The sequence below is a fragment of the Cupressus sempervirens genome, chromosome 9, assembly GCF_028749045.1.
Source record: "Cupressus sempervirens isolate cs-2001-9-10 chromosome 9, ASM2874904v1, whole genome shotgun sequence".
NCBI classification, from domain to species: domain Eukaryota; kingdom Viridiplantae; phylum Streptophyta; class Pinopsida; order Cupressales; family Cupressaceae; genus Cupressus; species Cupressus sempervirens.
The window spans coordinates 445,505,491-445,530,309 of NC_143126.1; the positions used below are offsets into that span (position 1 = coordinate 445,505,491).

General features: G+C 37.4%; 1 protein-coding gene across 1 annotated transcript in view; it reads left to right on the forward strand.

Moving 5' to 3' along the window:
* The window catches only part of LOC149539220 (Glycosyl hydrolase family 38 protein), a 375,203-nt gene that overhangs the window by 275,293 nt on the left and 75,091 nt on the right, over positions 1–24,819 (forward strand). Inside the window, exons 23-24 of the mRNA XM_089800555.1 lie at positions 24,116–24,228; positions 24,358–24,442. Of these exons, the coding sequence (XP_089656681.1) occupies positions 24,116–24,228; positions 24,358–24,442 (198 nt within the window). The remainder of the gene's footprint in view (positions 1–24,115; positions 24,229–24,357; positions 24,443–24,819) is intronic.

The window sequence follows — 24,819 nt, forward strand, 5'->3', positions numbered from 1 at the left end:
CCCATCTTGAAATTGAAATCACGTTGCATTCTTCATAATGTTGATGCAATCAGATTTGAGGATCATCATGAAGGTGCAACCAATTTCACATCATGGAAATTTAGAATCATCATGATATTGAAAGAAAATAAAATTGAAATTGAACGGGTGGCAGTTCTAGAGGAATAACCTTTAGAAGCAATTCCACATCCCTGGTGTTATCTGCATTTGATCCTGGGGTTTTTTTTTATCTTGTTGCCAATGCATCCAATAATGATGTATGGATGAACATTGACAAAACAAATCTATAAGATGCATGGAAAGTATGAAGTGGCAGGTAATGTCATAGAGTGGGCAATGGCATCCATCAGAATGGTCAACTACTTGGGTGCAGAGGAGAATAGCATGGCTGAATTCTCTACAATACTTGAAGGGATAGTCAAACCTAGATTGAAACAAAGGCTAGTGAAAGGAATGGTGATAGGAAGAAACAACTTTTGTTTTGCAATTTGGGAATTCCTCACTATGTATTGAGGCGTACTCATGATGTACCACTGTTGTCAATTTTGACATCACAAAATTGAGGCACCCCTATGGAATGTTCTCATGGATTCGTAGGCACATCCTCTTTTTTTAATGCATTGATGAGGCTTCATGAAAACAATTCATTATCTTTGGATTGTTCTTTGTGTAGTCTTGTATATGTGTTCTTTTGAAAGTTTTTTGTCGACATTATCCCTAATTGTTTTTTGGTGAGAGTTTTTCTTCTCGTTTTGTAAACACTTGATTTTTGGAAAACTTTTATGTTTTTTCTTTGTGTTGTAAATAGCTTTTTTTTTCCCCTTATGTGAATAGCCCTTGGAATTCCGCCTGATTCGTGCTAACTTAGCTTCAAATTGGAGTTGTCTAGCTCAAGTTATAAGGAAAAAAGTGGGGTTTTTCAGGTCAACTACTTTTTATTATTAAAAACCTCATAAAAGTGGGTTTTTTATGACAATTGCACAATATAAAGTTAATTTTATATTTGAAGTGGATTTTGTGGTCCATTTTAAGATTTCAGCTCATTCTATATAAAGAGTATTTTTCACGTACCTCCATATGGCTGCCCTATGGTTGAAGAAGAATTTTCCACAAGCTTGCTAGATACATAATATGACTTACACTTATTTAAGCATGCTATGTTTCCATTTCATTACACTTTACTCCTCATTTGCACATTTTAAAATGTGTTGTCTGCATATGCAATCCACTCCAAAATGTAAAGTTTTTGCAAATTCTTTGGTGAATCAAACTTATATTGTACCTTTCTAGGTCTGCTGTAGATAATCTTCTATAAATAGTCTTGCTTGAATGAAGTAATATAATTCTGGAATGCTTATATTATTTTTGCAATTTGTCTTAGGACAGTATTGAAATAAGGAGCAGACGTCAATGTGTTGTGTGTCCTTAAACCTTCAACCATACCCTACTTAAATACCCCACCAAAAGGGCGTGCCCCTTGAATGGACATGATCCCATCTAGGTCAGCCTAGTATTCTCCCTCAAAATCGCCGCCCAAGTAAAGTAATGATCATGCAAATTAACTTAGCTAAAACAAGTTAATGTTAACATAATTAGTTACTCCAATGGGTGCCAATCATGTCTAGAGAGAATAGTATAAATACAATAGGCATTTAATCAATGCTAAGGTCTGTGCAATCTACACATTCAGACCAGTATGAAATTAGAGTTATAGTTTTAACACAAAAAGCCTGTTTTTGGCTATTCTAGTCATTTTTTGGTCATTTTGAGATTGACCCATTCGCTCATTCGCTCATTTCATTTCCTTTCCATATACATACCTTGCTCGAAGTTGTGCTTTTACACACCCAAGTTGACTATAGATCTTTCACATGACGATGTTCATACACTATGGAACTTTCATGTGACAATTGCATAGACACACCATTCGGCATGTCAAGAAATGTTACACCAGAAAAAGGGAAAGAGGTTACTGTTGGATTGAATGATATTCTCAAGTCATTCAATCATCAACTTGAGTTGCTGGACGAAATCTTGGTGCCTGGAACAACATGATAGAGATTGATTTGGACATCTTGTGTGAGTACGAAGTCATCACGTCTAATGAAATGTACCATGATTACGCACATGTGATGACCAACAAAGAGAAATTTCTACAAGGACTTGTAAACGATGCAAAGACAATAATAGCCAGGATAACTAACCAAGAAAGCATGATTAGAGAGGAATTCAGAGGGTTATCTAGAAAATGTTCTCACAGAGTTCGCAAAGGCCATCCACTTATAGCTTGAAGTGGATAACTTCAACATCAGTGTGCTAGATACATTTGCAAGCTAGAAATATTCATTGAAGAATCTACAAAATCAAATGGAGATTCGTAAGAAAGAGATATCTAGAGCAACAAGCATACACAAGAAGGTTACAACGATCTTGCAACACATTGGTGAACCAGATGGTGCAGTTGTACGTGAATCCCTGTGGAAGTTTGGAGAGCTAGTTGATACTAGTGAATACTTCAAATCAGATTTTCATATGCTTTAAGTAGATAGCAATAGGAAGTTTACATGTAAAGAGAAATTATGTTGTAAGTACGGGATAACATGTCCCTGTACAATCACCTCATGTAGTCAAGTTGCAACTACATCAGGCATGCAATTTTGAATGAAGTCAAAATAGTTAGTTAGTGATAAGCCAAGGTGGTTGAAGATTTCCTCTTTTCCCTCCACCTTTCTCTCTCCTATTCTCTGTATAAAAGGAGGGATCTCATTGTAAATAATCATCTTTTGGCAAGGCGAGAAAATTCTACCAATTTGTATTGTGCACTCTAAGACTTTTTGCATGGATGTAAATCAGATTGCTTTCAACAAAAGAGGCAAGTTACTTTCAAACTTTGTATTGATTCAAGGTGTAATGTGACGAATTTTTTTGGATATTGATTGTTAGTTTTGGAGCTTTGATCGAGATGGATTTGAATTTAATTGTGCAGACTTTGAGCTACCTATTACGTTTAGAGCCAATTTGAACTTTTGAAGACTTTGTGCTGCAAGAGGACAAATTATAATTGATAGTAGTGGCTGTAATCACTTAGATTTGAAGACTTTGGGTTTCAATTGCAAGTGTTTTAATTGAATTTGAGAGGATTTGGTAAGAGACTTTTTTCTTTACTGGTTATTATGTTTGAGTCTTTATTCAAGATGAATGCAGGAGACTTTTGGTTCTTGTTTTTGTTTCACGAAATATAAAACATAAACTACTGGCTAGATAGCTTGTGGAGGTGCAATTGTACCAACACAATCAGTACAAGTTAGGGTTCTACATCACCACTGCTAAACCCCTTGTAATTGGTCAGTATATGCTCAATTCAGTGGACAAAGAAAAGGCAATCGAAGTGGAACTTTATCTATCACCTTGAAGAACATCAATGCTAGTTTCAACTTTGATTATCGAGGGGTGTATTCAAGAGTCAAAAGAAAATTCACCCATGTTCATCGAATGGAATGTGTAGGGACTGATCTACGCACAGAGATGGACATTAGGAAAATGGACTATTGCAGGCTCACATTGTAGCAGATCACTGATCTCAACATGGTTGAGATTACATCAGGTTTTTAGGTTGAAGATGATGTCATTGTCCTAGATCCAAAATATCAAAGGATTGGCTTTGACAAACATTGTTCGTTTCCTATTAAGTGACAACAAAAGGAAGGCAATTCTATCTTTGATAAATTTCAATCCATCTTAGTAAATAACAATAAGTGGCTGAAAATCCAAGGCCTCAAAAGAGTACATCCAAAACTTGGGTTATATTGCTATCATTTTGGACCTATTGAAAGAATAGTGCATGTGGAGATAATAAGCAAGGATGGTTCATCCTCTTCATTTCCAACTAAAACCCTCAAGATCAAGCTCAAAGACAGAAAAGGATCAAAACCAGCTCTAGAATCTTTTGAAGCACCCATGTAGGCTCAAGAATTAGAGCAAGAAATGTAATGTCCCCTCTTTAGTTTGACATGACATTGATCATGGATTTTGCCTATTCCAGACTCTCGTAGGCAAATGGTGTGGAGAGAGAGTCAATTCTGCGGATCAGATGGTCATATCTTGCTCTTGAAGAAGTGTTAAGAGGTTATATTTTATTATTATGTGTTATTGGGGCCTACATGTTATAATTTTAAGTTGAGTTGCACTTTTTATTTTATAAAATTACTTTATTATAAAAAGTGCATTATAATGAGATTTTATAAAGGATGTTTCTAGAAGTTCTAGAAACTTCTTAGAAAAGTGAATAAATAGAGGGCTGGGCCTCTCATTTTGGACATGCTTGGATTTGAGATTTCTTCTACTTCTTCCACTGTGGAGCAAATTTGTAGTCTCTTGGGTCTGCAAATTATTATTTGATCTTTGGGAACGAATCACTCCCTTGGATTGGCGACTTTGAGGGTGTGAAATATCACCTGAATTGTTGCATTTGAGGAGTTGGTAATTCAGCCATCTCATTTGGACTTCATTGAGATTCAGTTATAAGGGTTTACTTTGGTTGGAATAAGGGTTTCAGTTGTGCCCTAGCATTTGTGGATTGATTAACAGGGTTTGAAGACACAGTTGTGCATTATTTTTAGACTACCAGTCCAGGGTTTGGACCCACGTTTTTGCTCATAACTCCTAATTGGTTTGACGGATGAATTTTATTTTTTAGGGGGTTATTCAGCAACCCTAGGCGCCCAGATTTATTGCTTTTGGAGTGACAAAAAAACGCTGCAATATTTTTATCTAGCAGCCGTACCAGGCCGTACCTGTACGGCCCTGTCAGTTGGGCAGCAGCAGCAATTTTGTGAATCGGTTTGGGGCAGATTGTGAGGTCTTCGTGTGGCATCAATTCAGCATTTATATCCGGCAAAATTGGAGCTATTCCAGGTGCACAAACTGAAGTTTTGATTGCCAAAATATTGCATGTTCTGGATTAGAACAGTCAGCACTGTCATTGCATAAATAGTTATTTCCAGTCATTAATAACTGTTGTAAAAGTTTCGTCATTTGCATTCCAAATCTGAACTGGGTTATTGTTCATGTCATAACATTGCATTGTCAAGAGCTTGATGTATTAGAAGTGCATAGTTGTGACAGTCTCTCATTGTAATCAGTTCTATTTGCTGTCATAAAATCAGAATTGCATTGGACTTCATATTTGAGTTTCATATTGTCATCTATCTCTTAGATTGGTAGTGTTATAATCTGGAAATTGTTGTTCATACATTATTGGCATCATATATTAAGGTTTCGTTGTACAACAATTAGTAATATTGCAGCCTTATTCGGTTACATGCCAACTGTTTGATAAAATTCCTAAGTCCAGTTTGAGGGTTTCAGTGGCCTTTATAGTAAGGGTCATTACAAGAAACTACTGAAGGGGAAGAGGGAGAGATAGTGATCACATCTCCCCCTTGGCCAACAAGAAATTAGGATCCATCCATGTAGCAAAGACCCTTCTTGGATACCATAGACAATGAAGTGAACTCATTCTCTACCGTTTTTGCACCTACCATTTCCATCTCAGAAATAAACATGTTGACACTTTCCATCTCCTCAGAAGCTCCTCCTATCCTTATAGCAGAACAATGTGAAAACTTGGGAAATGTGTTTGAAGATTTTCCAACTCTCACAGCAATTCAAGTTTCTTGACTTGATACTTCAGTTGCAAGGTTCCAGATGTTCATAATAGAGTCCTCTTAGAAGATTCCCATGGTTCTAGCCAAACAAATTGAAGCATGCATAGTCACAACAAAAATACAATTAGGATCAATGTCTGTTGTAGCCACTAATGCTGTACAACAAATGAAAGTTTCAACTTGCCCTCTTGGTTGGGAAGAATCACTATGAAGAGAAAGAAGTTTGTAGTACCTTCAGACAATTTTCCTGTAAAAAAGACCAAGTCTAAATCTTTTAAAACCAAGGTTGTTTCAAGGATTTTGGTTGATTCTGAAAAGATTAAGTATGTCGAGGTTCTATAGGCTTTGGTAGACAGACTAGTTGAGGAGCTTAATTGCTCAAATTACAAGTTCACCAAAATTGAACTTGATAAACATCAGAGCTGGGGTGTTTGCAAGATGCCCAAGATACACTCGCCAATGTGTTTAAGAATCAAGAGCTTTGGGAGAAGAAGAATCAGCTAAACGAGGAAGTTTCTCGTCTTAATGAGGTCATCTGTCAATAGCCTTCACAATCTCTAGTCATCGTACCTCAAATGACTCAGGAGAATCAAAGAGCTAAGGTAGCAAAGGCTTGGTTCGAAGAAGTTATTTCTGAAGGAGTTTGATCCATCAAGAATGCCATCAAAGTTCTTGAATGTATCAAAAGTGTTGAGGAGATGCTACATGATATGATTGCCTCTCTAAATCAAGAAACCAATACCTTGAAAGAAATTTTGGGTGTGTGGAATCAAATGGCAGGTGTTGACCTTGATACCTTGATTGCATGTGATGCCATCCCACCTTTTGATATGTTCTATAGATATCAGGGACTCATCGGTCATAGGAAGGAGATACTTGGAAAACTTCTAATAAAGTTATAGGGACCCTTAGAAGGCTATCAATCAGTTGAAACAAAGTTCATGTGTGATCTGGAGTAAATGGGATGCAATGTCCGTATTAAATATGATAACCTGTTCATAGAAGAAGAAATTACCTCAAAATATACTGATAGAGTCAATGCTGATCTTAATTTTGAGGAATTTGGATCACAAATGATAAACAAGTTACAAATCTGTAGCAAAGCACTTGTGGGATTCTCTTGTAGAAAACTACAAAATTGTAAAATCAGCACATGCGGATGTAGTTAGAATTGGAGCTATCTCGATGACAAATGAGATCCCAGATCTTCCTACAGTTCATGATTGTATTGCCAAATTTAAGGCTTTCAAGAATAAACTTTAAGATTGATTCAACTTTTTTTTGTCTTCTTCCAAATTTTAGCCTTTCATGTTCGTAGTTGGAGAAGATGAATCCCGTGTGATTGCAATTACATGTAATTCGATTGCATGTCCTCATGATATGTAATCCAATAATTCTTCTCACCTAGTTTTACCAGATTAATGTTGGTTGAGTTGCTCCTACTTTTCCCTCCTTTTTCTCACTTATTTTCCTATAAAAAGAGTGCCTCTCTCCTTGTACAAACTATCTTTTATTGTATGCAAAAAAGCTCTGAAGAATTGTGCAAGCATAACTTTGATTGTGTAGCACTCTTTTGAAGAAAAGTGAATACAAAGAAACAATTGGAGCTGAATTTTTGATTGAGTATAATTGTGATAGTGCAAATTGGAAGCTATGACTGTAGTTTGCATCTATTATCTTTGATTCATGTTATTGTTTTATGTTTTAAATAATTGAGCATAAACAAGTTAAGAAGCAATTGGAGCCAAAGCTTTGACTGGGAGAGATTGTGTTATACATAGACAAGAAGCTTTGACTGTAGATTGTATTACCTTCTCAATTCATAAAAAATAATTAGAATTCCCTACTTTTGGAAGTCTTTGCGCCACAATGGTAGAGGTTATTCTTATAGAATAGATTAAAATAGGACTTAGAGCCAAATTGGTACACTTTCAACTAGCATTTCAGTTTGTGTTGGTTTATAGATATGACCATTTCCAACTATTAGATAGAAGCGTAGTTAAAGATTTTATCTTGCCTATTACTTGCTCTACGGGTAAGTTTATTATTTTCTAAAAGTTAAGAGGAAAGAATATTGGTAACACCTTTTCAAAATTTCTAATCTTCTTGCTTACCTTGAGTTGATTCAAGGAACAGTGAGAAGGGGAACCCTTTCCTTTAAGGTAGGGGAGACTTTGTCTCATACACTATGGCTGGTCTACCTATTTTGCAATTGAATTTTAACAAACTATCGGTTGCAAAATATCCACCTAACATATACCATCAATACTATAAATATAGTGATTAAAGATGGTTTCTCTAAATTTTAGTTGGATACTTTATCTTTGAAGAACGGACGAATGATATTCTCACCAAGTCTCATACCAAAGTAAAGTTTGTGCCTTTTGAGAATAGCTTGGAGTTGGGAAGAATGAAGCCCTTTTCAAGAGGGAATCGTAGCATTAGTGATTTCTTGAAATGTACTTTATTGAATTCTTCTTTGTGAGAGAGAAGCTTAAAGTGAAACCCTTGTTCCATCCTCGAAGAGTAGCTATGATGTATCCATCCTCTAATATGTTTCATGTTGGATGTCAAGTGTGTGATGCCATGACAACAATACATGAGAGAATCCGTGGTAACTTCATGTAAAAAAAATTTGTCATGTGTGTGATTCCATGACTTTACGAGGCCACTGTGTACATTATTAAAGGTGAGGATCTTTCATATAATGAACATTTGTATTTGACATTGTAAGGTGACAAGTTTACAATGATTAGTCTCATTATCATGAGGGATATCATGTGATTGGACATCTATGGACATTTCATGATAGTTAGTATCTCTTGGACATTCTGATAGATATCATGAGACTTAATATCAGTTGAAGATCATTATGATCCTTCTAAGATAATCATGGTGGTTAAGTGTATTCGTCGATATGCCATGATACATTATGGGAGAAGTCATGAGACTTGATGTCAGTGCACATACCATAATGGAAATGTGTTACAAAGAATGTCATGTGACTTGATATTCTTAAGAAGCATACCATATCTTCTGATATCACAGTATACTTGGTTAGTTTTATCTTTCCTAGCTGAGAGGGAGTGTTGAAGAAATAGTAGCTTCAGTCAAACATAGAATGATGATCAATTTCATGTGGCATATATATATATATATATATATATATATATATATATATATATATATATCAGTATACTCTGTATTTACTGATATACATACACACACATATATAATTGTTTATATCAGATCATTATATATGGAAATCAATTATTATTCATATAACTGATTGAAACTCCATATGTTCCAAGTATATTATCGATTTGCATTTAGAGATTATTACTTGCAGATTATTGATCCATGTTCCATATGCAATCCTGATTAGAGATCGGGTGTCTAAAGAAAATGAAAGGGCACATTCAAGAGGCATTTCCATTTCCCAATTAGACATGTCTGCTCATGGAACATGTCTCTTCATGAATATATATAATGCAGATCCTATCCCAAAATGAAGTCATTGAAATCGATTAATGCTCTGCATTTTGGAGATTAGGTATTACTAATATCAGATCACACTTGTGAATTTATATTCAGCATTTTTCAATATTGATTTAGCGTCACCTCCATGTTTGACAATATCAAGATAATCAATATTCTGATCATTACCTGCAGATAGAGCACAGAGATTAGTACGAATCATATTCTGAAAATTGAAAAGACATACATAGTTTTAATCTGAAATAAATTTAATCATCAGTAACAATTGGTAATTCAATATACTTTATTTACTATTTAGAGTTTAGTAACTTTAGTTTTAGCATTATGTGTGTTTATGTGATGTCCCTGATGCAATTAAATAATTTAATTAAAATTAAATATATTGTATGGCTCCAAATCAAATTATAAAATCTTTCTGGCCCCCGTTTATTTTATTAGCTAGTTTTTATATTTTTGTTTGTCGGTCATTTGTAACCCTTCAGGAAGTTTCCCAAAGCCCATTTATAAGGCCAAGTTAGTAGTTGTCATAGTCATGTGAATTTGGTATTCCTTCTTGTATGTACGGATTCCCAATGTGATTCAGTTGTCTAGCATTTAAGTGGTGAAATGTTCTCCCTATTTCGTATTCGTAGTTTCAAGTGGAGTAATTCCTCACTCTATTCTGCTTGCTTTGTGTCTGAAAGTGTTGTAATTGAAGATCTATTTGATAATCTAAATTGCTATCATTATGTAAGTTCATAGATTCCCTCTTGCATGTCACTTTGTTTGATCTCTACTAATCATCGTGTTGATGTTTGAAGACAAGTTTGAGCTCTATTGTGCTAATCGTACAATGTGTTAATATGTGTGGGATGTTAGCCATACGACATGTTGGTAGTACATGTTAATAGGTACAAGATGATAGTTGTACGACCTATTAATAGTACGACGTGTTAACCTTTGAGATGTTAACAATATGATGTGCTAACTGTATGACACGTTAACAAGTACAACATGCTAACCATACAAGGTGTTAACATGGAAAGTGTGTTATCCATACTGCATGTACTATCAATGTGTTTTCAACACCTAGATGTGTTGTGGGAACATTTAGTGGTATCAAAGTTGGTGATTCTACTAGCCTATTGGGTGGTGCTTGCAGGTGTATACCCAAAGGAGGTATCGCATGTCGATAGAATGGGGGAATCACAAGATCTGGTGATGATCAAGGCATTCTTGAGGGAGCTAACCAAAAAACAAGTGCAGCTTATTAACACCATGATTAGAGGAGATCAATGATAATGACTCATGGAGGAAATGTTGCAGAAGTTGGGAGAATGGAAGTCAAACAAAGAATAAAATGAACACGGTGTTAATTCTATCACGGGTAGAGAAAACGTTTGGCATGCATGCTCTTGACCATTGACATCAACATTTCCATCAAAATCTGCACCATGTAACAAAGAGTGACTATTCACCTTCTAGGAAATGCAAGAGCAACTAAGACAAGACTGGAGGGATGTGAATCTTGATGGGGACATATATTTTAGAGATTGTGTTGATCTATGAATGAAAGATTTGGGTCAATGATGACCTCAATGAAAGATAGGCAAGGTGAATCTGTCATCCTTTGATGGATGTTGGTTAATCACTGCATTGGTGTAGGTACAAAAGGCAGATACATATTTCCATCTAAACCCAATGTTGGAGGATGAAGCCATAAAATTTGTGGCCCTTCACTTGGAAGAGATTTGATGCAAGTAGGATTGATTAAAGGCAAGGTAAGATCACAATTGGTCAATGTAAGCTAAAACAAGGCAATGGCCAAGTTTCCCAATGGGTTAGGCAATTAGGTAGAAGGATATTGGCACTCACAAGTCCACCAAACATCATAGTCTCACCTATTCCTACTCCCACACATGAAGCTTCACCAAACTCCAAGATGACTCTTCACCTTCCTATCAATCTTCACTACCACCCCCAGGATCTTTCAACACCAAGACCACCAAGACATTCCATGAACGTATCAGATGCTTGAAGAAATTCAACTAACATATATTTAACCATCTTAAAGTTTGAAGTTTCATTCAAACACCCACCAATAGAAAACACAAAACAAATGAACCTTCTTGCTGCCCTCTTTGATAGACCTCCACCAAGACAGCCTCATGCCCAACACCTACTCCAAGTGCCTTCTCTAACACACAAACACTCATGCCTACAGCAGCAGCTCTAGGTCTCATCAACTGGTCACACTTCCCATGATTGATATTTGCAACAACTGGGGGTTTAGGGGGCAACGCCCAAACAGGGTCAAGGGGCAGCGCCCCTCGCCGCCAACACCAAATTAGCACTCTGAAACCCACACAAAACTGCATGGAACACACCATTTCTATCATTTTTTCCAATTCCACACTTTCTGGCAACTGCTTATGTCTACCCTTCCTTTTGGCATTATGCATTACTCATTCCGAACTGTTTCAATCTATCATCGTTATTTTTTTTTTTTTTTGGCTCTTCCACTTCCTCCCTCTTTCCTGATACCCTTCGTACGTCTAAACCAGCTTCTCCCTAGTAATGGTACGGCTTTCATAAAATTCCTATTATTGCTTTCTTCTTTTCTGCTCTCAACGCCGTATGGTGCTTTGAATGCTTGTTTATACTATGTATTATTTGGAACTATCTTGGTCAATTGCTCTCCCATCGTACGGTATCCGTACGAAGTTTCCTCATTGCCCAGGGGCCGTACAGTATTCTCTATTTCCCTTCATATGATGAGGCCGTACGGCTATCAATTTTCTGTAACTATGTTTCGGTTTGCTTGGGGCCGTATGGTCTCCTTTTTGATTTATCATCACCGTACGGTCTTTTCCTTCATGCATAGCAAGCCGTACGGCTTATTCCCTTCCACATCTACTGTACGGTGGTAAAAAAAAATCCTTCCCAATTCTTTCAAGGCCATACGGAGACCTAGCTTTTGAGAATATTCAACAGTCGTACAATGTCTTATTTCTAGGCCGTATGGTCTTTTATTTATAACTGCTCATGATGTTCCCCAGGCCGTACGGTCCTTAATTGTTCCCCCTGAGGCCGTACGGTCATCCATCTTATTTGAAGGTATACTTTGAATCGTTTTCTTTACTTATTACTATGGCTTTTCTTATTATTATTATTTTTATTTTCAACAAAGTCCTTGGGGGCCGTACGGTGAACAAAACTGCTCCACTTTTCTTTCAAGGCCGTACGGCCTTTTTCTCCAGGGTTATTCTTATGATTCACTTTATTATTTTTTCTTTTTTTCCATTTTCTCTGTATAGTCCCGGGCCCCATTAGTTTAATAAAAAAAATCACCTCTCAGTACATTTACTTTATGCTTCTTTTATCACTTCATACTTCTATAACTACAGTTTACCAACTATATTCGACTTTTAATTTTATACATATATACACTATTTACAAACAACTTTTCTTCATTCATCAATTGTTTGTCCGCGGAGGAGCCTTTCTTTCTCTATATATTTTCAACTTTGATCCATTTACGACATCTAGTATTTCTTTTCCGTCCAGTGTCCACAATTTAATTGCTCCATTATACCCAACTTCCTGTATCTTGTACGGTCCAAACCATTTAACTTTAAATTTTCCAGGCCTTATTTCATTTCGTCCATTATACTTTAGTACTAACTGACCAGGTTGAAATCTGTTTAATTTTAATCGCTTATGACGCCATACCTTCCACCTATTTTGTGCAACTTCCACGGCTCATGCTGCATAGTTCTTATTCCTTCAGTACGGCCGCTTCCGTATGGGTACCGCACCTTCAATTAATGGTATCCGGTGGACACATAGCTCTGGTGGTACTCCTTTTAAGTCTTTATACGTCCAAGCTGCTGCCTTCAGTACTGGGTTCCAATCATCTCCTACAAGAATGTTCTTCGGATTTTCCTCATCACCCAAGTTCATTGTTTTCACCGTCAGCGCTTCATACTTCATCGGTTTATCTTTACTAAATGTATGGGCTGGTGTTTCATCCACCTGTGCTTCTCCTTCCTTCAGTTCACTGTACTCCTTCGAAAACTTATGGCCTTCTTTTCCTTCCTTGACACTCAAAATATTGCAACTCAGAAAGACCTCATAATCTTCCATTTGCCAATGTAGCAATCCGTTTACTGAATCTAGGTCGTCATCAGTTGACCCTCCTATTCTTAGCACCCCTTCATCATCTGGTTCCATCCTCTTTTTCCCTTCGTCATCACTCTCGCCACCGCCTTCTGAGTCCGACGACGCGGCTTCTTCTCCTATCATCTGTGTATGCAAATCGATTATAAATCTCCTACCTCCCTTCTCCATTGACAGGGTGTTCCTTTTCCAATCATGCTTTACCTTAGCCTGCACCAACCACCCTCGTCCTAGGATGGCGTCATACCCTCTTCTCTTTAATGAAATAACTACAAAATCCAGTAAAAATGGTTGTGTCCCAATTGTTACCGGCTGTGCCATTAGAGTGCCCAAGGGTTTTAGCCCATGTTGATCTGCTGTAAGTAATTGAAAGGTGGGTGGCCATAGTGTTGGTTGTTCAAGTTTTTTCCAGATATCTTCCGGCATCACATTCACTCCCGATCCTCCGTCTACTATTGTATCTGTTAGCACCGTACCCAGAATGCCCATCTCCACTACGGCTGGGTGTCTACCTGTTGTCAGTGCTAGTAACATCGGATCTGTTGCTGCCGTCGGGGTTGTTTCCTTGCTATTCTTTGCTTCCTCCTGGCCATCCTGTGCTTCCTCCATTGCTCTCAGGGATGGTCTCATATTTATAATGGCCATATGCAGCTGTGGCATGGTAATAAGAAGATCATTTAATTTAACTGGCACCTCCATTTGCATTATCTGTTTCACCATACTTTGTTCCGCCAAGTTTCTTTTCGGAGTTACAGTAGTGTCTTTTATTTGTGACTTCTCTGCTATCATCTGCTTTTCTATCTCCGCTCGGGCTTTCTGTAACCTCTCCTTTTCTTCTTCCGCATTCGGATATTTTGCCTTCCTCGCCTGCTCCCATGTGATCGCCAACACGTTCTCGTTACTTGATTCAATACTTAATAAATTTACACTTTGTTTAGGACATTTCGAATCTTCATGGTCCCCTGGACCACACCATCTGCACAGTAGTTGCGGCGCCTCTTTCGTAGTACAGTCCCTCGCAAAGTGACCCCAAAGATTACATGCCCGACACTGTATCATCGGCCTTCCACTTGCATCATATTGTATTCTACTTCGGCCTCCATTGTTGTTATTGCTTCCGCCCCTTCTGCGTCTATTGTTATTTCTATATCCACCTGAAGTTGCATCATTGCCCGCGTTATTGCTATTGTTCGATGCTTCCTGCGTGAGTAACACCTGTTGGTGTCCTTTTGTTTTCAAGTTAAACGGGCACTCTTTTTGGGAATGCCCTGCCACCTGGCAGATGTCACAAAACTGCTTCTTCGGGCATGAACCCTTCGTATGTCCATCCTATTTGCAATCTGTACACCACAATTCTCCTTTTACTATATCTGGATTCTTTTTCAAATTTTTGAATTCTTTCATCATCCGCAGCATGTCTTTCTGTAGCGCTTTCACCTTCTTGTTTGATTCCTCATCACTACTACTACTCTGCAAGGATGAATCATCTGAATTAGAGGACTTATGTTTCTTCTTCTTACTCGTTTTCTGTTCACTTTCTAAATCCATGGCACGGGTGTATGCATCAGTGTACGATGACGGTGGTACAATCTTCATTTTCTTTTTAAGAGTCGGTTGTAGCCCCTCCACGAACCACCATTTTTTCAACCCATTCGTTGGTTGACTCTCCATCTTTCCGATCAATTCTTTCAATCGCCTGCCATAGGTTCGGACTATCTCATTCTTTCCTTGTTTGGTGCTGTAGATTTCTACCACTATTTCATTATCATCTCGGAGTAATCTGAATTCTGCTATAAATTCTTTTTTAACATTCTCCCATGTATTAAGTTTATGAGGACTAGTGTCAGAAAACCAATCTATCGCCACACCTCGTAGGGTCGTTGGAAATTGTCTTACCCAATCATCCTCATTCGTCACACCATTTGCCGTCCATATGGTTTCACACATTTTACAATGTCTGATAGGGTCTGCTGAACCATCATCGTGAAACTTGGGTAACTTTTCTTTAGGGCCAGCCATTGTTACTTGTCTTTGATTTTGAGGTACTTGTGTACCCGCACTGTTCTGAGATCCCGCGCTGTTTTGGACTCCCACGTTGTTCTGTGCTCTCACGCTGTTCTAGACTCCTGCGCTGTTCTATGCTCCCGCGTTGTTCTGGACTCCCGCGCTGTTCTGTGCTCCTGCACTGTTCTGGACTCCTGCGCTGTTCTGGACAACAGTTTTGTTCCCAACAACCGCGTTGTCTGGTGACAAGTCTTCAAGTGATGTTCTATTCTCCACCTGTATCCATTCGTTCGGTGTATCAGGAACGAAGAGATCCCTCCACACTCCTGCTCCCTTAGCACTTCGAGCCGTGTGAGTTGCTTCCCTTCCGTTCGGACACTCTCCCCTCAGCGTATACAGGTTAAGGAATTCTTCCCTTGTTTCCTCCACCAAATTCAAGCGTTGTCGAGTTTCTTCCAGCAATTCCTCGGCACTCCTCAGCCTACTAGTTGAGTGCACTGCCTCCGTCTGTGCCTCTTCACCCCTTCGGTGCCCCTCGGCAATCTGCTGAAGTCTCTGTCTACGTTCTGCTTGCTGTGTTAAAATTAAAATTTCTTTTGCTGTACTTAGTTCATTCTTATCTTTCACCTTATTCCGATCTTTGTTTGGCAAATTTGGCATCAATCTTCATATCATTCCTTCGTTCCAGGTTCGTCTGGCAACGGCGCCAAATGTTTACCGCATAGGGTGAGAAGTTAACACATGTGTAACACGATTCAATTCAGAACAGGTACTTTATTCATGTATGCACTTGCAGGTTACAATCCGATTACATTGATCTCTCCATTACAACCATGCTTCCAAAGTCCATCTCAGATGTGTACATATACCTTTCCGAAGGGGTGACTCAAGCGTCACAGGCCCATTCGGATACTATTCTACCCGTCGGCTACATTATACATTTTATCAACAACACTAGTGACATATATCTCAAAGGGGAGATTGGTTGTGTTGTTCATAGATGGGCTGATGGAACCCCTTAAGGGTTGGTCAAAGGGTTCAACCCCAACACACTCACGGAAGTGATTAAGAAGGCATTTAACATGGCTAAATCTTCTTCTTCCAAAGATTACATGCCTTCCCAACCACCTCTCCTACAAGAGATCAAGCCACTCGTCAAGAGCTTCAAAGGAGGAAGCTATGTTTTACTTGCATGAAACCTTGGGGTCAGAGTTAGTGTTATCAGGGAAAGGGGAAGACTCACTAGATTGAGGTGTCACTTGATGATGAAGAAGAAAGTGGTGCACCTAAATTGCAAGAACAAGAGCACTAGATTGAGGTGTCACTTGATGATGAAGAAGAAAGTGGTGCACCTAAATTGCAAGAACAAGAGACTAATTATGTAGAGATGATTGCCACATGTGAAAAAAGGAGGGTCCTTTGCTACACTTTTGGCAACTTTCAGATGTATTATACTTTCGGTCCATGGCACACTTCAAAGGGAATGAGTCAGTGGAGCCACATTTAATTTCAGCAATTCATCCCTTATCCTCTAAGAGGCTTTTCACAAACTGGTGCATGAGAGATTTGAGTTCAAGGTGACCAGAGGAACTATAATACCCTGCATTAATGTGATTCCATAGATGAGCATTACCATGGGAAACTATACAATGATAGATGATTTCCTTGTGATAGATCTGGATGACACATATGCCATACTCAACATTCAATGGATGACGACTCTCAACCATTACACATTGGGTTTCAAGAGGATGAAGTTTTCATTTGAGGTGGACGACATTAAGGTGATGCTAAGAGGGATCTCAAATAGAGGGCCCAGAGAAATTTCAGCCGAGAAGATGGAGGTTATTTTCATACAAGATAATATGTATAACCTTGATGTGAAAGAAAATTAGACTGTGGCAATCAATATTTTACACGAAATTCCTAATGTATGCTTCACACTTCAAATGCTAGATGATTGGAGGGCCCATTTGTTGGTTGAGTACTCCAAGATCACCTTTGCATGCCAATTGATGGATGTCCAAATACATAATGACAAATATAGGGTGCCTTCTAGTATCACAGTGATTCCTTCTCGGATCTTACAACATCTAAAAGTCTTGGATCCTTTGTTTTCTAGAAAAAGGAAGCAAACACTCATTCAAATAACTAAAAGTTTTCATTTTTATTCTAATAGTCATAATGTTGAGCATATGCATGAGATAAAAGCCCTTACATGTGTGAAAGATAGTTGCATGGAGTTTTCCAAGGTTGACACTTATTATTCAGGTTTAAGAAATGGAGTTATGTGATGCAGATGTGGGCCAAAGAAAATTTAGTTTCATAAATCATAGTTGAGAAAATGAATCAAAAATTCCATCTATTGGTAGTAGGTCCCAGGATCATGACTTAGAGGGACTTGCATTTGCATGAGAAGTAGGAGTGTACGAGGAGACTATTGTAGCAACAACTTCCACTTTATCAAATGAGCCATTTGTCAAGGCGCTTAGCATTAGTACCTTGGTTGTTGATGTGTGCGAAGACAATAGCAACATGATGCTACTTGTTATGAGGTGATCAATGTTGATACAACTTCATATCAGAGTGTGGATTGTGGTATGGGAGACAAGGTTTCAAGGTCGAGACCTATGGAATATGGTGGGTTGTAATGTCCCATGTGCAAGTGGTGTGCTCTAGCAGCCACGTGTCTAGGGTCTACATAATTGTAGGATGGTCTCTTCCCTCTGATGCTTGGGTGATGGAAGATGAGCCTTACAATCTTAACACCTTGGGTAGCTACCTTTACTAGTAGTTTGGTATTTTGGTGTAGTTCTTGACCAAGATGGAAGCTATTTATTAGGACTACATAGTGAGGGATGCTTATCACTATATTTTTGATCCACACATTGGGAGTTTGATGATGCACCAACGTGAGTTGATTCAAAGGTTGTACCATCCTTTGGGTGATGAGTATTTTCGATCTGCAGTAGGTGGGATCAATGGTTGCAAGTTGGATTACTTGCAGAATTAGCACATTAGTGGGGGCCTTGCGGAGGATGAAGATAGTAGTAGTGATATAGACACTTTCAATTGTTCTTATCTCCATAGTACAGATGGATGTGAGTTCAATGTGCTTTGGAACCCAAGTGATGACAAGACCAACATTGCAGCTTGGGTGATTCCCATTGATTGGCTTCACCACTTTGGGCATGGTGAAGTTGAATTTAGATGTCATGTCCCCATTTTTCAGAGGCAGTTTGATTTAATTAATTTAATTAATTTGGTTGTCCAAAATAATGAATATTTTATGAGGACGACTAATTAATTATTTTAATTAAATAAATAAGTGATATTAAGTTAATTATTTATAAGGTTATCAAATAAATAAATATTAAAAGGTAACTTTATATTTAATTAATTTAATAAAGTGACTTGGATTATAAAAATATTTTATAAAGTCACTTAATAGATAAAATAAAATAATGTTCTAGAAGCTTCTAGAAAAGATGGAGAGAAAAGATATAAATAGGCACCTTGGGGCTCCATTCTAATCAAGCAGTGGTTTATTTCTCTCTTGTTATCAGATTGTAATTCAATCACATGTGCATTGTGGAACCTAGGGTTTCTGCAATTGTCATAACTAGCCATTGAGAACGATAACTCTCAATTGGTACGCAATTTTGAGGATGTGAAATATCATCTGAATTATTGCAGATTGGAGGTGACATTCAGTCATTTCATCAGGGCGATTATCTGTGACTTAAGGCCAATTTTGTGGTCCTTGCATCACTATTCTTTGAAGGATTCGATTCAGATCATCAGGTCAGGGGTAGAATTGAGGATTTGTAGCGTTTTATTGGAGGCGAGTTTCAGTCATTTCATTGGGTCTCAGAAGGGGTTCGATTTGCTGATTAAAGAGGAAGGGTTTCTATATCACTTAACTAGGCGATTATCGAGTTTGAGGAAACAGCCAAGTTTGACGAATTTCGTGGGACGACTCATGAACTCCCGAAGCTGTAATTGCCAATAGCAGACGGGAAGCATATTTCAATCACGCTCCACATTTACACACGACTCAGGGCACAGGTTTTTTAATATCAGGCGGATCAAATCTTAACTGTCAGGCTCCAATCACAAAGTTGCGGTTCATATTAACTCGCACACAATATCCTGCGGCAGTCAGGAAAGAATATCATTCAGCAGAAATAGATGCATGTGCTGCGTTGCCTATACTGTCTTGGATTGCTTGTTCGCTATGGAGCAGAACTTATTGATTGTGAGGATAAACAGGATATTAGTGTAATGGATATTCTCTCTCTATTGAAACATTACTATCATTCGGAAGATGGTGTTATCAAGGCACGCTCCTTACAGGCCTTAGGCTTTGTTTGCATTGCAAAAACCTGAATTCGATGAAACCTCAGGCCGGGGCGGGAGTATATTGTAACCTTCAGCATCGGCTAGTGCAGCACTACAAACGGCGGACTCAGTCTCCAACAGTTTGGGCACTCTTTGGGAGGTTACGATTTCTAATATATAAAATCGCACAGGATTGGCAGGCGGGTAAGCCAACAATTGAATCTACAGTTAGGAGGACAGCAATTTGCTATTTGCGTTCAATTTTGGCTATACGTCCTTCACCTTGTACCCGCGATTTGATTTCAAGGAATAATATTGCTTAATAGGGCATCTTTGCGGGTGTGGTTTCCTCCACAGTAAGCTACGCATTGTATGAAACATCTGGCACTGTATTGGTTGATACGGGGACTGAGATCCATTATCGGCGTCACATAATTGACCATCTTGGAGGGCTGCATCTAATGTTGAAAGCCAATGTCTCATATTTTTGGGTAATCAGTAAAGTAAATTGCAGGGTTGCGGCTTGAACCAGGCTGCACTAGCCTACGGGGAGGGTCTACAAACTTGTGATGCTTGAGAGGCTTTGTGGAAGGTAGGCTATAAACCGTCCTGAGTCTTCATTTGAACTTCATCATTCAAAACCGGCAGGATCTGCAGTCGGGCCCAGAAAGGTGCGGACTTGGTGTGCATGCACATGACAACCAATGGGGGACGACAATTCCAGGTTTTTTTGATATTGCTTTAATTGTATATGTTTGGCTCTTACAGTCCTGACACTATTATTCATAATTGGATTACTATTAAAGGACATGCTATTATCATTAGAAATTATAACAGATCTGTCCATGAATACAAATTACAATAAGATTTACTGAATATTGTTGGAGCTACAATTATTCATTGCAATTATTACTTCCATCTTATTACATCCTTACCATTTAATGGTTGCATGCCAAGTATTTGACGAAGTGCCCATAGTACAGTATTGGGTTTTTAGTGACCTTTATAGTAAGGGTCATTACATTAGAGTTGAGTAGCAAAAGTTTGAGGACATTCTTTTTGGCAGGCTTTTGTTTAAAATTTGGGATCCTTCTAGTGCAGCAGGGTTTCAGACATGGCTTGATGAAGAATTTTGGGATATTTGCATAATGCCAAGTACATATGGTTTTACTTTTGACCCTCATGTACATGATCTCTTTTAGGTGCACATTTTAGTTGCAAACATGATGGACAATTTACATAGTTTGGGCAAGAAAGTTTTCTTCCTATTGAGTTTCTTCCCTATAAGGTGCTCACTCTTGCAACATCTACTATCAGATTTGTTTCATTTTGACAGATTCTATCAGATAGATTGATGGTGATGTTACAATAGCTAGTTGGTGAACACGAGGACATTACACAATTCTACCTTCTAATTCAGAAGGATTGGTGTTTTTTTGTTTATGAGATTGCTTGGGAACAAACAATTTTGGGAAGGGCGGATTGTAATGTCCTTAATTCGGTAAGTGTCTATTTAAGGAAATTAAACATTGCTTTCTTTAGTAGAGTGCCTGAACATGTTGTGTTGCACTATCGAGATTAGGCATCCTGGGCTTGTATAGTTATTCAAGGACTTATAATTTATAGTTAGTTAGTTTTGTGCATTTTTTATATTTGACAGGACACTTGGACTGGCCTCAGATGCAACATTAACCCTTGGCATTATTGTTGATTAGGTACTCAGGGATTTACTAACCATAGGAAGTTAGGGGTTGATAGAGAGGCACCCTAATTAATTTTAGTAAGGTAGTTGAGCTCACAATCAACATAATGGTTATCTCCTACGTTCAGGCTGAATTGGGCAATAATTAATATTTGTGGAGTTATGTTATTTTAATTATTAATAATTATTTATAATATTAAAAATTCACTTTACATTCAATGAGGCCATGACCCTTTGTTTAAGTGAATTAAAGTGCAACTAATGGATTATATTTCAAAGGCCAAAATGTTAAAGTATTTTATAAAGTTAATGTGCATGCAAGTCATATTATTTTAAATGATATTAAAGTGCATTTATAAACCATGAATAAGAGCGCCCAAGTTTGAAGACTTTTGATAAGTTCTGATTAAAAACCTAAAAGTAGATTTAAAATGCTATTAAGGAGAATGGAGTTAGCACATGAAAAAGAAAATCAACTTCTTTAATGATCATTTTGACTATGCTTTTGTGAATTTGTGAATATGGAAGAGAAAGCAATGGTTTCAGCCGTATTTGTGCTTTCAAGAATGTAAACTCTTCATCGTAGTTGCGATCTTGAGGCTGCGAGAGATCAGTTGAATCATTGTCATAGTGTGTGCTTCATCCAGGAGTCCAATCTGAGCATAAATAGCAGATTTGTGCAAGAGTTTGAAGCATTTTTTGAAGCTTCATCTAATGCAGACTTGTAGTTTCATTATTTTAGCCATTGTTGATCCGATTTCAAGCTATTCATTTGTTATTGTTATTCAACCTTTCTGAGAAATTTAAGGCATGTTTACCTGTGTGGTCATTAATTGTAACTCAAAGTTTTTCTGGGGATTGTTGATTTGGATGATTGGGAATATTTTATGAACCGGTTGTCAATATTTTGTGAAAATACCAAGTATCTAAGCTGATATAAAAAAAATGGAATTTTCAGCTGTGTTTTCAATGCAATTTCAGTTTTAAGTTGAGAAAATTATTATTTGAATATCTTTTATTTTCTGCATTATATTGTCATATCAAACATTGCAAATGTACTACATTCATTCACCAAAACAAACACAAACAAGACAAAAAAAAATTGTTTACAAGAATCTACCTGGAGAGGTTCTTCCAATGGTATCAAAACTTGCATGCAAAGTGTTTGACAAAATGTCAAACATCCAAAATTGAAAACCCAAATTAGATTTGAGACAATATCCTAGTGTGGGATATTACAAAAAACAAACACAATCTAATCTAGAAGATGATCACTGTAATTGTAATGGCTTGTGATAATCTGATATCTCTGATTATTGCCCCAATTAGTGCTCAAAACTGAAGTTGAAAGAAGTCTCAAGATTGTAGGGTGCAATTTTATGAAAGTGAAAGTCTTTGTAGAAGAAAGAGGAAGTGATACGTACAACACCCAATATTAGATTAGTTTGAATTTCTTGTTTAACTGTTTCAGCGGTAATAAGAAGGGCAACTCTGCTAAGTTGAGAGAAGATAATATCTCTCGCATACTTTGACTAAATACTCTATATTGTATGTACAATGTAGTGTATCTACAACCGCTTACACAATATTTAGCCAACAATATCCCCAAGCTTTTACATGCCATGCCAACCCTGATAACAAAATATGCATAGACAATGTTACAAATATACAAACTAATGTACATTTAAGGGCTCTTTCCAAAATTGATCATGTTCAATGCAATAGTTTTGCCTTTGTATTCTGCACTTTAAAGTTTTAAACACTTCTTCCACATGCACTAGTGTTACTACAACTAGAATTTGCAGCAGCAAATTGAACCTTCTGTAGCTTTCACAAATTGAATTTGCAGCTGCAAAATGGCACATGATGATTTCTAGTTTAGATGGCAGTATAGTTCCCATAAGTAGTCATAGAAAAGTTATGCAGAGTGAAAATTGTTATTGAAATTTTGCTGGACTTCAGCGGTCCGGCCATTCTAGATTGGGATAAACAGTAACTCAGTCTATTTAACTGTTTGACTTGAAGAAGAGTGCCACAGACACAAGGTTTTCACATCTGTATTCCTGATTTATTGGATCATCCTGCAAAATTACCTCTACTTTTCTGATTCCAAGAAGCTAATCTTTTCATTGCCTTTTGATAAGAGCTTCATCTAGAACTATTCGTATTGCTTTCCAACAAACTAATATTTTTGCACATAACAAGGAAGCCCCTGTGCTTCATTTTTCACAAAACTTGCAACCTATCCCTTTTGTATTACAAATAAACAAGCAAATCATATCCTAAATGAGAAAAAACTCTTGCCTATAGTATGTGTAACTAATTCTGTGTATATTTGTGATTTGCATTGACCAAGTTTGACATGCCACTAATATTACAAATCCTATGTGTATAAAACACCTAGAAAATATTCTGAAGCCTTTTTCAGGGCTAAATTTAAGCCTACAGTTATTAATTAATCTATATTTCACCGGAATGCTTTGTTCTTTTCTTGTAACACATGTTTTCACAAGTCTAGGTCTGTGCTTGAATGTGTTCTTGTTTCTATTATGTTCGGTATGTGGTGAAGATGTCCACCTCCTAATGATATTATTTATGTAGCCTGCACAGTGACTCTTGTTTCATAATTACCACTTAGTAATCCTTGTTCAATGGTCTGTTGAAAACCTACTCTTTATTTTCTTCTATGGTTGGGGTATAAGCTTTCCTGGACAAATAGCTTAAGTTACTATTTGATCATCATCAGATAAATTCTGGAATATACACTACAGACAATGAGACTGACCTTTCAGTCTTGGTTGATCGTCCAGTTGGAGGTTCAAGCATTCAAAATGGACAATTGGAATTAATGCTTCACAGGTTCCTATTATAGTTTTTTGCAATTATATCTTAATAATTGTGGTTTTCACTACATAATTTTCTCTTCCTTGAGCTATATTTTATTTTTTAAGCATAGTGGATAAGTGAATTTTCTTGTTTTCTTGCTAGGCGGTGCTTGAATGACGATTTAAGAGGCGTTGGCGAAGCATTAAATGAAACTATTTGTGTACAAGAAAACTGCAAGGGACTTACTGTATGTAGAATACTCTTCATTGAGAAATATTATTTTGATTCTAGCTCTTACTTGTCAGAAGGATTTATCTATTCAACTTCCTAGAGATAGTTTCACTTTTTTTCAATGTTTTAAGCCTCAGTAATGGGATCTTATCATCCAGGAAAACGAGCTGTAGCATAATAACCAGTAGAATAAAAATTCTTCATGCAAACATGCACTGCAGACAAAACCTGCATGCTACAGTTCTTAATTATTTCTAGTTATAGATGGTTATGTACAGGAGTTCTCACAAGTTAAGCTCAGTATACTTCAAAACATTTTTTCTCTAGTCTTTTTTAATTTCCCATTGACGTAAGAAAAAAATGCTAGCTTCTAGAAATGACTAACCTGAACGT